This window comes from Notothenia rossii, assembly GCF_949606895.1.
Source record: "Notothenia rossii genome assembly, chromosome: 7".
NCBI classification, from domain to species: Eukaryota; Metazoa; Chordata; class Actinopteri; order Perciformes; family Nototheniidae; genus Notothenia; species Notothenia rossii.
In genome coordinates this window covers 49,211,232-49,226,969 of record NC_136905.1, presented here as the reverse complement: position 1 = coordinate 49,226,969, position 15,738 = coordinate 49,211,232, and the positions used below count along the sequence as shown (strand labels likewise).

Here is a 15,738-nt window from a genome sequence, read left to right as displayed (position 1 = left end):
ACCAGATGGAGGGATTATATCTCTTCTCTGGCCTGGGAGCGCCTTGGGATCCCCCAGTCAGAGCTGGTTGATGTGGCCAGGGAAAAGAAAGTTTGGGGCTCTCTGCTGGAACTGCTACCTCTGAGACCCGACCACGGATAAGCGGGAGAAGATGGATGGATGGATGGATGTATTAAATCAAATGTGTCTTTGAAGAGGTGCTAGATTACTGAAAAACAACTGTTAATGTGTTTATGCACCATGCTGCAAAAGATAAACAAGCAGTTTGACCGAGAGGCAATTCAGTGCAGAATACATTTTTATTTATTTGCACACTGAGGATTCTTCACTGGGGTGAGGCGGGGTCTCCAGCTCCAGCTGCAGTACCCCGGGAAGCCCTCTTCTGAGAAGAAACCCTGAAGCCTTCCTCGCCGTCCACTTCCCCGGTAGCCTGTCCCTACGTCCTTATACAGGCTGTCACACTGGAAGCACCTGGAAATTTGGTACGCCTTCCTGTACTCCTGTTTGTGTCCCTCTGAGAACACATTCCAGTTGACGACACCTGAAGTAGAATGTCATAAGACAATTACAATTCAGACAGAAAAGAACAAAACCTTCCTTAATTTAGCTGACCTTACTCTTAGACAATCAACTTCATAATACTAGGATAGAAGCAGGCAGAAGTAAAGACACTTTATAAACTTACTGTAAAGCCAGTTGAAGTGGTCTTCCTTTTGGAATGACCCCTGGCTCACGATGTAGTTAAACCTCTCGCAGGTAAGGGCTAGCGTGCATATTGCAGGATCACCATCCTCGAGAACGACACGCATAAGGATCCTGCGAATTATGCCTTCAGGCAGCTGTAGATATAAAACACGACTTAATATGAAAACTCTTTTTATCTTCACCAAACCATTTGTTGTTCACCATCTCCGTTAGAATTTCTTCATCAAGCTCAATAGGGGAGGCATAGGATAAGAAGTAGGTTATGGAATTTAAATGTGTACATTGATAGGCTTTAATTCCACTCCTCCATGCCAACTCCATGTTCACCTGGCACTCATTGTTTTCACAAGAGACATGCTGATTTTCTCCCCACACTTTATTCTGAACATGCAGAGGAATACTTGTTCCATGGAAGGCTTTGTGGACAGCATAGACTCCATTTTCAGAATCCATGCATTCACTTTGTAGGTGTGAACTTACGGTTATTTCCTTTCGTTCGGCTGAGTGCTTTCTTTCCATGTGCCTTTTCACATTTTTTTAATTTATGAGAACATGGCATAAGGGACATTTCTTCTTCAGTACTGGCTCTGCACGGACCCTTTGCATCTTTCCCCGTGGGATGATGGGGATTGCTGGATCTGTGATGATGGGGATTGCTGGATCTGTGATGATGGGGATTGCTGGATCTCTGATGATGGGGATTGCTGGATCTGTGATGATGGGGATTGCTGGATCTGTGATGATGGGGGTTATGGCAGAGTGCTTCGCCTTGCACAAAGCCAGGTGTTTTACAATGTTAGCTTTGCGTGCCAGCATTGATTGGCAGTACAAGCAGTGAAAATGATATCCTGGTCTGCAATTTAATCCACATCTGTAAATGGTATACCCTTAAACATAAGAACATAGAATTGTAGTATTATTATTTTGTGATCATATTATTTTAAAGTGTAAATTATGAGTACCAAACATCTGAATCAAGTAACTGGTCACCACAAACAAATCATAGAATGACTTATTTTTGATTTATTGCTCAAATGGAACTGATCATAACATTCAGGCTGCTTTTAATGCAGACACATTGCAACTCCATTTGCATTTCACAAGAGAATGTTTGCTAACTGTACCTTCATGGAGAACTGCTGAACGGTTGAGGTGGCTCTCTAAATGGGTTTGGACCTTGCCCAGTCTGGCTGGACGGAACAAATCTGAGGCACAGAATGGGCAGTGAAAGTCTTCACAACAGGTAATGCACCGTTGAAGGTCCGGCAAGGATCTCCCCTCTTGGATTGTAATACGCATCTTGAAAAGAGAGAGCCTAATTGGTCAAACTGAACATTTTGAAATAATTTCACAGACAGACATAAATTAGGCCTAATTGTTAGATTCTGACACGACAGATTCTAACCTACAGAATAGGCCGACATAATAACTGACTAAAACACCTCATGCAATATTACACAACATGTCAAAATGATGAGACTGTCTGATAAACAGTAAAAAGGCAGTCAGCACAGTTAAGATTATTTACAATGAATTCAAATAGTAATACAATGACTATTAAAGAAGCATTTACACTGAAGACAGAACTTAAGCTACTGCTGATTTAATGTAGCGGACGCACAGATCATTATTGACATGCTATTGTCATCCTTTGAAGTTTAATTAATTAGCTGACTATAATTAATGATCAGGGTTGGGAAGTTTACTTTTTTAAAATGTAGTAGGTTACAGATGACTAATTACCCTGTTAAAATGTAATAATGTAACTTGACTATGTAACTATTTGGATTTAAATTATAATGTTAATTATGGTTATTTTATGTTTTTTGTGAATCACTTTGGATAAAAGCCTCTGCCAAATAACATAACCATATGTTATAACCATAACACGGTTTCATTAAACAAATAAACAAAATGGCTAACAGTTGGTTTTTTGCAGCGATTCATCATAGGCTAACAGATGACAGTTAGCACGTGTTGCTTGTATGGCTGTCCAATTCAATACAACAGAATAGTTGTTAACTTTAATCAAACAACATGATTCACATTACTCACACTCTTACTGTAATTAGTGATTAAATCAACAACTAGGACACCTAGTTGGGCTTGCCAAAATCACGCTAGTTTCATTAAACAAATAATCAAATTATATAAATCAAAAGGCTAATGAAGCTAATCCTTTTGCTAATGCTTTTTCCGAAAGCTATAGCTAACGAATAGTTGTTTTTGCAGCCGGTTAGAAGCTATCCTAAGCTAACAGATGTTTGCTTGTATTGCCTTAACACTATCATAGTTAATGTTAGCTAATGTTATGTTAGAAATTTAAAATCAATGTTTTGATGGTATAATGTAGTTTAATCATACTGTCAAGTTAAATGCTCTTTTATACAGAAAAACCTGAAATTCTTGTGCACAAGCAGTTAAGCTTTTATTCTGAAAATCCTTCATCTACGGTTAGCATTTAGCATGTGGCTAATATACGATTTCCTAAAGAGGTGAATTGAGTAGCAAAATGACGTGGTGTGGTGAAAACCGAAACCTACTGATTTAACACTACAACTATAGATGTCGAGATACTACCATGCTGAATATTAAATGAAAGTACAGTTTATTTGAATACACTATTGTTTACAGACGAGAGTAGCATGTGACAACATCCGGAATGACCGGAAACCAAACCAGCCGTGAAGCATTTTCTGTATGTTTTAGAGTATTGATTACAGCGTTTAGAATGTGTTACATGAAAAGTGATGAAAGAGAATATGAGGAGAAAAGGCGTGTTAAGCATATGTTGAAGGTGAAAAGTACCAATCCTCTGTTTAAATGCAACAACGGACATTTGAGGCGAGGCGAGCCGGCTGGCGGGGAGGAGCCAGCAGAGGATATATAAAGGCACCGAACGGGGGATTCGGGCTTCTCTTCTTGCTCAGGAGAGCCAGATCACAGCTGTTTTCTGCCGGAACAATATTCTGTCTGTAACACTACCGCGCCTTTTTTAAATTAAAGTATCCCATTTTAATCTTTTCAGATACTCCATTTAGTCTCATTTTAAAGCTTCTCTCCTGGACGCGAGAATAAAGAACATATTTAACAATTGGGGACCCGGACGTGATCTCGTTTCACCGGAAGAGCAGTTGCAGTTTTCAAAGGAGCTTGAACGATGCTGGCAGACATACACTCTGGGCCCATACAGAAAGGTAAAGAAGTACCTGTTTATTCAAAATCTTCAATAGATTACATAGTGAACAATAGGAGTGTGTGTCTGTCTGGTAAGTTGGACTCCTGAGAAAGACTGCCTAAATTTAAGTTAAAACAAGCCTAAATTGATAAACATTGGTATCCTACCACACGTGGCGTTGCTTTGTCAAAGGCAGGGTGAGTTCAATTAATTTTGTTCTATTTATCCCTGCATGCTATTCGTTTGTCTGTTATTAGATGTCGGCTAGAGGCCAATCACTTCTATAAGTGTCTTTTGTTGCGTTTTAAGTTAACGTGAATGGTTTTAGGCCATTAAGCAGTTGGGACTGCTTGAGGCAAAGACACATCCAAAGTTTGAAGCTAAGGTTATTGGAGTGAGTGTTTTGTGTTAACAACAGTGTGAGGCTGTTTTAAAAAAGTCCTTTTTCAAGGAAAAGGCCTGAGGAGTTTGAAGCTTTCAGTGTTTACTTTATTTCTGTTTTCAAAAAGACATTGCGTTGTGGATTACGGCAGGAAGTGCGACATTCGTGCGTTAGATAGACGATATTCTTCTGATTGTGTTTGGATAGCGTCCCATTTTGTCCCATAAATAGCGTGTTTAAACAGAAGAGATGACCATACTGGTTCTTAAAGTCAAAACATTTACGTACATGGGTAGAGGGCTATGACGTAAGGGTATAAGGCCCACTTATCATTGTAAACTAAATAGAAATGTTATTTTAAACTACAGTGTTGTGTGTTGAATTTACTAGACAAAATATCACCCCACCATTATTTCAACTCCAGGTGTTTTCTCAAATCCCTTTGTTCTTCAGGTCAAAGGTTGGAAAACCAGTTGCCATCTTGTCTTGACCTCATGTTCACAGTGAACCAGACGGCAGTCGCCATTTCATGAAATGCTAATTTAAGTACTCTGTTTGCTTTAACACACTGAGGCTAGGCATTCCATCTTCTAAAGAACATCATCTTGTTAGAGTTAGAACTATTGGAAGTACTTCTGCTGGTAAATGTGTATTGGCGGTTTTGTGAATATTCTTGTTTGCAAATGTGTTTTGGCGGTTATGTGCTGTGTTGTTTAACCATAGTGTAATGTTCTTCCTATTTTAAAGATATTTTCACAGGAAAATAAGTTTCACCTTGTTAAAAACAAGTCAGTTTTGCAACATCTATTCCCTAGTGCAGGGGTCGGCAACCTTTATGATATGAAGTGCATTTAAAAAAAATGTTTTTATCAGCGTGCCAACGATCGAGAATTATCAACGTGGGGGGGGGGGGTTGAGGAGCTTGACGCTCGTCAACTATCAGCAGGAGGGCGGGGGAGCCTCGCTGCGTCCCTTTAAGAGAGAGAGAGAGGGGTGTGGCTTGTGCATGTGTGTTTGTGGATGGTAGAGCGACAGTGAGGGAACGTGTGTATGTTTCTGGAAGTGAAACGAGGAAGCAGAAAAACAGAGGTCTGTGATGTATTTTGTGAAACCGAAGAACAGCTAAATAAATGCAACGGCCTCCCAAGAAGAGCTCGCCTCTCTCCAGTCATTTAAGCTAAAGTGGGTTATTGAACCTGAAGCTTGTTGCTTCTGCCCTCCTTGACTACGGTCTGGGAGCCGACAAGAAAGTTCAACACACAGATGGCCAGTCCGCCCCTTTGTAGCATATTATTTCGATGAGAAATGAGCAGATCGCCACTGGGCTTTCAACTAAATACACAGCCACGCAAAAACTGCGGCATTTGTACAGCTCCTTATGGGTACTGCAATTAGAGAAGTGCTTTCCTCCGTGGTGAAACGATCAGCACTGCACCGCGGAGGAAAGCGGCAGAAAGTCACCTGGAGATAAAGAGAGCGGGGCTGCGTTGCGTGCATGGCTTCCTTCTGCAGGTAACGGGGAGACGCGCTCTGGCGGCGGTCTCGTTCAGGATCCGAAAATACAATTTAAATATTTTGCACACTTTTTCCACTTATTCCTAGTGTGCCACTGGTTACGGTGCCGCGTGCCAATGCTGGCACGCGTGCCAGGGGTTGCCGACCCCTGCCCTAGTGGATTAAGCTGGAAATTAAAATAGCGCACTCTGGTGGTAGTACAGAATTATTACACCAATAGAAGAAACACCATAACATTGTGAAGTATAATTTTAAGTGTTATAAATAAACACCTGCTTGATCGCCAAGATAGAATTGCAAGTGGTTTCTAATTATAAGAGAAGAAACTTTACATAATACTTTTTCAAACACCAATGTATTGAAGGTAACACAAGTAGTGACATAAGCATAATTTAATACATTTCGGTATGCACTGTACACAGGAGATTTGGATTTGAACCATATTCATATTTCAAAGTCAAAACCATACACGGTACAACTTTATTTTAACATTTCATATTTTAATTTTGCATATTTTTTATATATTAATTAACTTTATTAATATTTTACCTTAAACTTAAAAAAAATAAAAAATCTATAATTAAAAAAAACCTTGAGCCAAAAAAAAAAAAGATTTAAAGTTCGGACGAACAGCAACGAAGGTGCTAGTCAGAATATTAGTGCTTCATTTTTGAGAAGTTAATAAATAATTAGACAACATGTCACCAAAACAAACTAAGTTGAGACTAGACGCAGGGCCAGGCTCAACAGCAGATATCAAGGGAAGCATTAGCGGCAAAACTACCTCCACTTACACAAGGCGGTCAGAAGTGGATGAATGATCTGGAGAAATACACAGTCCAAGACCACCTGTGCTTGGGAGACATGAGGGCACTGCTTGGACGGATAGAAGGAAGACTTGAAGTGAGAGCAGTGGATTCCAAGGCCAAATGCACCAACTCTCCAGATTACATTTCCTTAAACAAAGTCAGGTCGAGGTATTGGGCTGCCATTCGTCAAAACTACCCAACAACACGGAGTTTACATGCCCTCAACAGCCTGAGAAAAGAACCGGGGGAAGACATGTGTGCCTTCCTGAAGAGATGTGAAGGAGTGTGGGAGGACTGCACTGGAGAACGACAGGACGTTTCACCGTCTGTCGTAATGCTGTGGAAGAACGCGGTCATTAACGCCCTTCCCCAATCAGTGCAGGCAAGCCTGGGAGATGTGGTGGCATTAGACGCTATACCCATTGAAGAATGGAGACAACATCTCATTTACCACGATATGAAATACCAAGCAACCCAGAGGGAAAAAGACGAAGAAATTAAAACATTACAACTAAGACTCTTGAAGATACAAATAGCTGAGAAAGATATCGAAGCTAATAAAATCAAGAAAGCGGCAAGGCAAATGGCAGCTACATCAGAGAAGGCAGGGCAGATTCCTCCAACAATTCAAGCTCAGGAAGAACCAGAGAATGCAGGGCAGACATCTCAAACAGTTGAATCTCAGATAGTGCCAGGGAATCAGATGGAGAACAAACAACCAGGAGGTTTCCGAGGAGGCAGAGGAAAAGTTCTCCGGTTTGAGGGATGCTACATATGCAATCAGCTGGGCCATTGGGCTAGAAATTGTCCACAACAACAAATGAAATACCCACCACATGCACCAAACAACGGCCCACCATGCAATTTCCATTATGACGACGGAGGCAGGGGGTCCCAGAGATGTCAAAGACGTACAGGATTTCCAAACATGAACCAAATGCCACTGACAGCCTGGTATCATCCACAACAATGAGGAAGCTTAGAGGACCGGACCATCTGGTGATGCATCTTCAGCACTAGAGTATTTTGAAATCCAGCTACATAGAGCCACATATGTCACCACAGGAGGGAGAGGTTGAATGTTATTTAAAAGATAATGATTAGAATATTGCATTTACACATAAAGCATCCACAGAGTAGTAGAAGATTAAGACATAGTACAACATTTAGCAGACTATTTTTGTAATTATGAGAAAGAAAACACATTACGAGTGATGTTGTTCCCCCACACAGAAAACTATTGTGTCCACACAGCTAGTAAGGTCAAGAAGACGGGCTTCCACCCAAAATAAGCAAGGGGCGGCGATACACCTGACGTGAAGCTGTCCAGACCTGAAAACAGAAACTCGATTCTGCTGTGGTGAAGTCTGGCTACAAAGGGAGGTGTCCGATAGGGTCGCTTGTCTCAAACCAGTGAAGAAGTCAACAAGAACCCAGCTGAACTAGAGAGTGACTGTTAGCGGGAGAACTGTGACGGAGCGACAGAGACTGGCCCAACATTTTCCAGCCAGTACATAGATAGACCCCGTCAGAAGACCGGGGCTGTGTTTAAAGGGGATCTTCATTTATTCTTAGCCAGAAGTGCAGTTTTTAATCAAACAAATTATGTGATTTATAGAGTCAGATTACATTTTTCTCATAAACACAATTTTATAATCGGTCTGAAGTATCTGTTTTAAGGCATGAGCCGCAGATTAAATAACATAACACTGATTTAGAGCTTGGAGGAAGAAGTTGTAGGGTTTTTTCAACAGTTTCAAGAATCAGTCTTTATTTATTTATTCTTGAGTAACTGAACTGATTTATAATGTAGTGCGTAAGGCAATATCTCATTTGAGTGAGGGGCACCAGCCCTTCATGCAGGTCACCCTCTGTTAGAATAGTTCATATTTTCCCTCCCGTTTGGAGAAATATTATTTTATCATATGTTAGTTCAACAGTGTCAACCAATCCTCTAATCCTAGAATTATTGAGACGCATTAGCGACACCAGGGGTATTGTTTTTCGTAGCAACAAATGCATAATACCAATACAAAAGCCATTATTGAAACAAGTAAACTATTAGAAGTGCTAATGGCACATTTTTTGTGAATATGCATTTATGCCATCAGAAAGCCATACATCATACGATATTTTTGTACGCCTTGTGGGTACACGGAGAAGTTATAATTGATTTAATCCAACGTTATGTGTTTTACATGTCCTGTTCATAATAGGGTAATCATTGCAATATTAATTGAGCATTTTATGCTCAAAGGAGGGAGTGTCATGATTATACAGATATGTTGATTTCAGTGACGTTGTAGTTAATAAATAATAAAATGTAGTCAACAATAGGTCTCATAACGACAAGAGGTATGCCGAAGCTTGGGCCTTCTCCAAGGAGGGAGTGGTCCAGTTTTAGATATTAGACAAATAGAAGTGGATGAATATGTCAGAACTCTGAGTAATATTATGCAAGTTTTGTCTACACAGGCTAGGAAAGCTACAGAGATACCAGACGAGAAACCAGAAGAGACTCCTGTTCGGCCAGGTGATTGGGTGAGGGTGAAAGTTCACAAAAGACAGTGGGCTCATCCCCGGTGGACCGAAGCGTGAAAAGTTGTAACAAACTTCACACGCGCTCCGGTTTAAAGGTAAAGAAAAAGGAGCAAATTGACACCACCTCACACATTGTCACCCTTCACTGGCAACTTCCAGAACATTATTGGGAGTTAGGACTGATTTGGCAGAGCTGGAACAAAACAATAAATAGAAATAAGATAAAGATAGAAACAGCTCAAAAGACAAATTGTCTATAGATTTTTTTTATTGATTGTACATTAATGTGAAAACCTATTTTTTGTTTTATATCTGAAAAAGAGTCCAATGTTTTGTATATGTTATTTTTGTACTCATTATTTAAATTCTGTAACGGACACAACCAGGGATAAAATAGAGATGATGACAAGAACAAAGCCAAACCAATTGTGGGGTCCCCTAGGGATAAGAGGCAGAATAGCATTGTCGATTGTGCTCATTACACTTTGCCCCTTTAGTTCACTCATAAAGAATGCCCACATAACATCACTAACAAGACTCCAGCTGTGTTTCAGAGACTTTCACTTATCCCCAGAGCCAAAAGATCAGCTGAGCAACAAGAGGAGGAGTTAGAAATACTCGTTCCCAAAGGTGAGGCGGTTATAATCAAGATGATTCACCCCCCTATATGCAGTTCTTGTATCAAGTGATGAGATGGGTTTAAGTGATCGGGATATGCAAATGATGGGGATTTACAGATTAGGGGAATCTCTAAATACACTGGATCCATGTTTTAGTCTGTACCAGAAACACCCCCTGTTAAGCTATGAACAACCGACCGGTGACCTATCTGAGCACAATTATTGAAAATGCTTGTTAGACACAGGCTACTAACCCACAAGTACAGCTTTGTATGTACAAACTCTATGAACAAGATTCCCCAGCAGATAGTGGCGACATTGCAGATATGTCCAGTCACAAAAGTTACTAAGGTTCTAAATAACAGTGAGATTTAAAGTGATGGAGAAAATATGGAGACGTTCTTTTATAGTGTGTGAAATATGTGGCGTTTGAAACATGTAGGTATTTAAATGTATAGAAGAAAATTGTTTCCTGAAAGAGTTAATTGGAGTAAACTTGTTACAGTGGGTGAAAGCAATGTTTAGGGATATGGTAAAATTATTAGTAGACATGAATTGTGTTTAGATGACATTTAACAACTAAGATGGATAGTAAGATTAGGAAAATAGATTGGAAAAGGTTGGATTTATTTTTACCTCGGTGTGTTAGAATTTAACTATACGTAATGCCTCCCGAGATCTCTCTCTCTCTATCTATCCGCCTGTCAGACCGCTACGACCCCATCGTCCAAGCAGACAAAAGACCTCAACACGGAAGACTCCTCCTCCTCCATCGAACGGACAGAGAAGCAGAGCTGAACCATCTCCACCTGAGGCTTCCAGAACGACAGGTGACATAAAAAGGCACACTCTCATCGGTCCCCCACAGGACATGAAGTTCCAAGCTGAGCCACAAGATTTGGACACAAGAGCAGAGTGTGGGACATGAGAGCGGAATACGCCCTCCATGCAACAAAGTAGAGACTGTAAAGGAGGAGATGAAATGCAAAGCAGATGGGACACTGAAAAGAGTTACAGCGGAAGGATCCAAGAGCAGATGGACTGAGGAGAAGGTGGACGGAGGAGAGGAAAGGACGGAGGAGTTGGCATGGTCCGGCAGAACGTGAGGGGGTCGTGGCTTGACAACCAGAGGGGGAGAGAAGGAAAACGGGAGTGAGTGAGTTTACACATAAACACACTTATTCACCAACGAGAAATACGTAAAGAAAAATATTTATTAGCCATGAATTAATCAATTGGTGAATTTATAAAGAAAGAAAGAGGAAACTATTAAATAACCCTAAAAACACACTGAGGGTAGAACATATTATTCAATCTTTTCATCATATGAACAAATTATTCTTTAAGAGTTTTTTATTCATGTGTGAATTTGGGGAAGATTTAATTTGTTACAGTATAGACCTACAGTTTAAAGGGATGGTTTTAGTAACCACTCTATAAAAGCAGACAAATCTTTATTTGTATGGAAAATGTTAAAGGTAGAGCTAGTACCAAGCCAAAGATAGTATTCCAATCTAGAGTATTGATTTCTCCATTGTAGCATGGTTATTACCTCAGGAGGGAAGATTAAGGTGGAAATAACATTTGTTTTTCGTCCAAGATGTAGAGTTTTAAAAAGACACTGGGCAAAGAGAGATTGCACATTTTAATTTAAAAAAACTAATATAATTGGGAGTAATACATGGGGGGCCTTGGATCACTCATTGTGATGGTGCATATTTTACAACAAACATCGTTCAGGGCCCACCCTGCAGATGTTTTAAATCTTACTTGCAGCTTCAGAGGGAGCGCACGGCACCAGAGTATGAGTTTTAAAGGACAAGCGCCACCAGCTCCTAATGGTCATCCATTCACCAGATGACCTGACATTTAGAGATGTTATTTAAAGGAGAAACATACCTGCCATAAGTGTAAATTCCGGAATTGAACTACAAACCATTAAATGAAATGACTTCTGTTTTTAAAATCCTTGTTAAAGGAGGGAGTAATTATCACATGCTCTAGCACCCAAGGTTCCACACACTGTTAAAGGGGTTAGCATAGTTATTTAAGTAGACCATAATTGAAAATAAATGAGTATAATGAGTTATTGATATTCCACCGGTTCTCACACCATTTCAGGGACTTTATCACTGCATTAGAACAGACCACCCAAAGGTACTTATTAGGAACTTTTAAGTGTTGAAAATCTACAACTGTTGTAACTGACCAAAATCTTCTCCCAGAAATGACTGTCTAGAATGCCGTACCCCAGAGTAGAACGTACAACGGCCCCTTCTAGAGAACATATTACTTTCATACCTTAAATGGTATGAAAGGAGGGAGGGTACATTTCTCAGGAGGAGACAGTTACAAATGCTAGCGTAACAAGACGAACAACCCCCGTATACAGATGTTGATGACAATGATGAGTTAGTTTAAATGATATGGGTGTTCGGAGACGAGATTGATCAATGAATGTCCAGCCGATGTGAGTCTTTAAATGATGAAATCATGTGAAGAAGTGAGCAAAATTAAAATGCTAAAATGGAGTGAATCCATTTCAATTTACTATTTTTATTATTCCAATACATTTTACACTATTCTAAGATAGTCCGTTTTATTTGACTTTATTATTTTATACTATTCTAATATGGTAGATTTCATGTTGTATAAATCATTGCTATTCTAAAATGGTTTGTTTCTTTTCATTTTGTAAAAACAAGTGCCTTAACACTGAGCGTGGTATGAGAACAGTTTCTGTGAAAGGAGGGAGGAATAAATGTTCTGATACCAAGCCATTGCTGCTATTTTGAAGAATGATATTGAATGTAAACACTAGAAATTATGCACAAGAAAAAACGTTTATGTTTGAACCAAGTCAAAGTATTTTTGTAAAGTTGAGGCTATTGAACCATTCCATTTTGATTGTATGTTTGTAACATGAGTTATGTGCTATGCAAAGTTCAGATGAAGAACTCATTAATTTCAGTATTAGATACACACCTTTTAGGTGTGTAAGGAGGGACTGTTAGAAATTAAAATCAATGTTTTGATGGTATAATGTAGCTTAAACATACCGTCAGTTTAAACGCTGTTTTATACTGAAAAAAACTGAAATTCTCGTGCACAACCAGTTAAGCTTTTATTCTGAAAATCCTTCTTCTCCGGTTAGCATTTAGCATGTGGCTAATATACGATTTCCTAAAGAGGTGAATTTAGTAGCGAAATGACATGGAGTGGTGCAAACCGAAACCTACGGATTTAACACTTCAACTATAGATGTCGAGATACTACCAGAGATACTAATGCTGAATATTAAATGAAGGCACAGTTTATTTGAATACATTATTGTTTACAGACGAGAGTAGTATGTGACAACATCCGGAATGACCGGAAACCAAACCAGCCGTGAAGTATTTTCTGAGTATTGATTACAGCGTTTAGAATGTGTTACATGAAAAGTGATGAAAGAGAAGATGAGGAGAAAAGGCGTGTTAAGCATATATTGAATGTGAAAAGTACCAATGCTCTGTTTAAATGCAACAACGGACATTAGAGACGAGGCGAGCCGGCTGGCGGGGAGGAGCCAGCAGACGATATATATTGCAGCACCAGACGAGGGATTCGCTCTTCTCTTGATCATGAGAGCCGGATCACAGCTGTTTTCTGCCTGAACAATATTCTGTCTGTAACACTATCGCGCCTTTTTTAATTAAAGTATCCCATTTACATTTTCTCAGAGACTCCATTTAGTCTCATTTTAAAGCTTCTCTCCTGGACGCGAGAATAACGAACATATTTAACACTAATCACACTTCATTTCAAGACACCGGAATTGTTATTAATGTTAAACAAATAAAACTTTAAAAGCATTTCACATTACTCACACCCTCTGCGTTGTCGTTCATGTGGGAGTGTCACGAAAAACTAGGGAGCTGTATCTACGCGTCTGTATCTACCGGTCTGTATCTACCAGTCTGTATCTGCCGTCTCCGATGCTGCAGCTTCATGCTACTCGCTCCGTTGGCAGGGCGCAGCGCCCCCCAAGACAATGGTAGGGGAAACACTGACATGCAAGTCCGACAGATTTCGGCATCCAAAGTTACTAAGGCTGAAGTTCAGAGGCTGCCCTCAGACCGCTGTTTGAAATTAAATCAACGCACAGCGCTTCTCTCATCATCTGACAGACAGAGACCTAACAATGACTTGTCCCAAACAACCATGCTGATCAAATCAACACGTTCTCACTCCCAACCCGTCACATGTTGACGGACGGTCAGAGCCCCTCCCCGTCACTCTATTACAGACAGGGTACCCCTTGAGAGTCAGTTTTCAACGGGCAGGCGTCCCATTGACTTGCATAGAGCTCCCTGAACGTTGGTAACAGAGGAGTTGGGATCGCGGCTAAATGCTCTCCGCCGATCCATTCTCACAGCGACTATCAACCTTTTTTCTACTCAATATCAAGCCACACTTATTGTTTTTACTTCTTTATTTTAATTGAATAATGTAGGACTTTTATTGCCGTCAGTTATGGGGAGAGTAGGGACTCAGAATACTGAAATCTATATTGTTTCATCGTTTTTTCCTTCTAATTTTGTATTTTTTTAGGGCCGGGACTTTAACGCGTTAATTAAGATTAATTAATTACACAAAAATTAACGCATTTTAATCGCACTTATTTTTGTACCGCGGAACGTTTCTCACTGGATGAGTTTCAGGGGTACCGATTATACTGGAGCACCAATTATACTGGAGCACCAACTAACGTTCATGACTTCAGACGACAACAAACCACAGTGAACAATAGTCGAACGAAGAAGCTGATGAGACCGCTTTGGTTGGCCCCGTGGATGGGACATTTTGTTTTAAAAAACGGACGGATGGAAGCGTCGATAAGAGCAAGGTTGTTTGCAAATTATGCAAAAAGGAATTTGCATATCACCGCAGCACATCAAGCCTCAAGTATGACCTCAATGCAAAACCTATAGCAGCTAACGTGGAAGCTAGCGTGGACGTTAGCCCGACTCGGAGTACAAGGACCCACACCCAATTCGCGTTGATCAAACAGTTGCCTATGCAACAGAGAGATTTTATTTTTCATCAGGATATTGGAAGAATAGGAGGGATTGAGGTCAATCACTGGCACTTTTTTATTTTATTTTAAATGGTACAGTACACTTTATGTTGAACTATTATGTTGTTGGTGCAATTGGCACTTTATGTTGAACTGTTTATTGTTTTGGCCAAGGTTATTGAGAGAGTTGGACTGAAATTGATTAGATTTTTTAAATCAACTGTTGGTAAATCAACAAAGTCGGTTATGGCCTCTGAAGCAACAGAGAGATGTTTTCTAATAGTCAGGGTTTCCAATGTTCAGAATGTACTTGAAAGTATTGTGTTTTACTTAAAAAACAAAGTGTTATAGTTTACAGAAGGTCTACCTACCTATAGGCTACCTGAATCTCTGAAATGTACTATATTCCTAAATATGCTATTGCTACACTTTATGGCCAGTGTACCACCTTGAAAAAAATAAACAATGTTTTGTTGCTTAAGCTTATGTATTCAGTCATTATTCAATGGTATACTAAAATCCATGTGAAAAAAATTGCTTCTCACTGTTCTCAGGTCAAATATTTCTATGTGATTAAAAATGCGATTAATTGCGATTAATTAATTACAAAGCCTGTAATTAATTAGGTTAATTTTTTTAATCGAGTCCCGGCCCTAATTATTTTCTAAACCACACAGTTATTTACTCAACAATAACACATAATTATCCTTGTGTTTATTTATTTGTTCGATTAATAAACACGAGTTGGAGTCAGTCAGGACCGAGGGTCGGAGCAGCTCATAGTAGTTGCTTTAGAGAATTTTACACCCGGAAGTAAGTATTCTCTCCGCTTTGCTTGACAAACCGTGATAGTCCTCAAGCTCTGTGATTGGATGTTTGAGTGTGCGCCGAGGTTTACGCCGTGCGTCGAACAACACTTTGAAATGGGA

At 39.9% G+C, this 15,738-nt stretch overlaps 1 protein-coding gene across 1 annotated transcript; it reads right to left on the bottom strand.

Annotated features, from left to right (window-relative positions):
• Positions 1 to 299: 299 nt before the first annotated feature.
• Positions 300 to 14,049, bottom strand: LOC307046402 (uncharacterized protein; the record flags this gene model as incomplete). The annotated part of the gene is made up of 4 exons (XM_079692796.1): positions 13,620 to 14,049; positions 1,830 to 2,004; positions 686 to 839; positions 300 to 541 (listed from the first exon to the last, which is right to left on the bottom strand). The coding sequence occupies exons 2-4, from the start codon at positions 1,833 to 1,835 to the stop codon at positions 300 to 302; spliced, it is 402 nt and encodes a 133-aa protein (XP_079548922.1). The 5' UTR covers positions 1,836 to 2,004; positions 13,620 to 14,049.
• Positions 14,050 to 15,738: the final 1,689 nt, after the last annotated feature.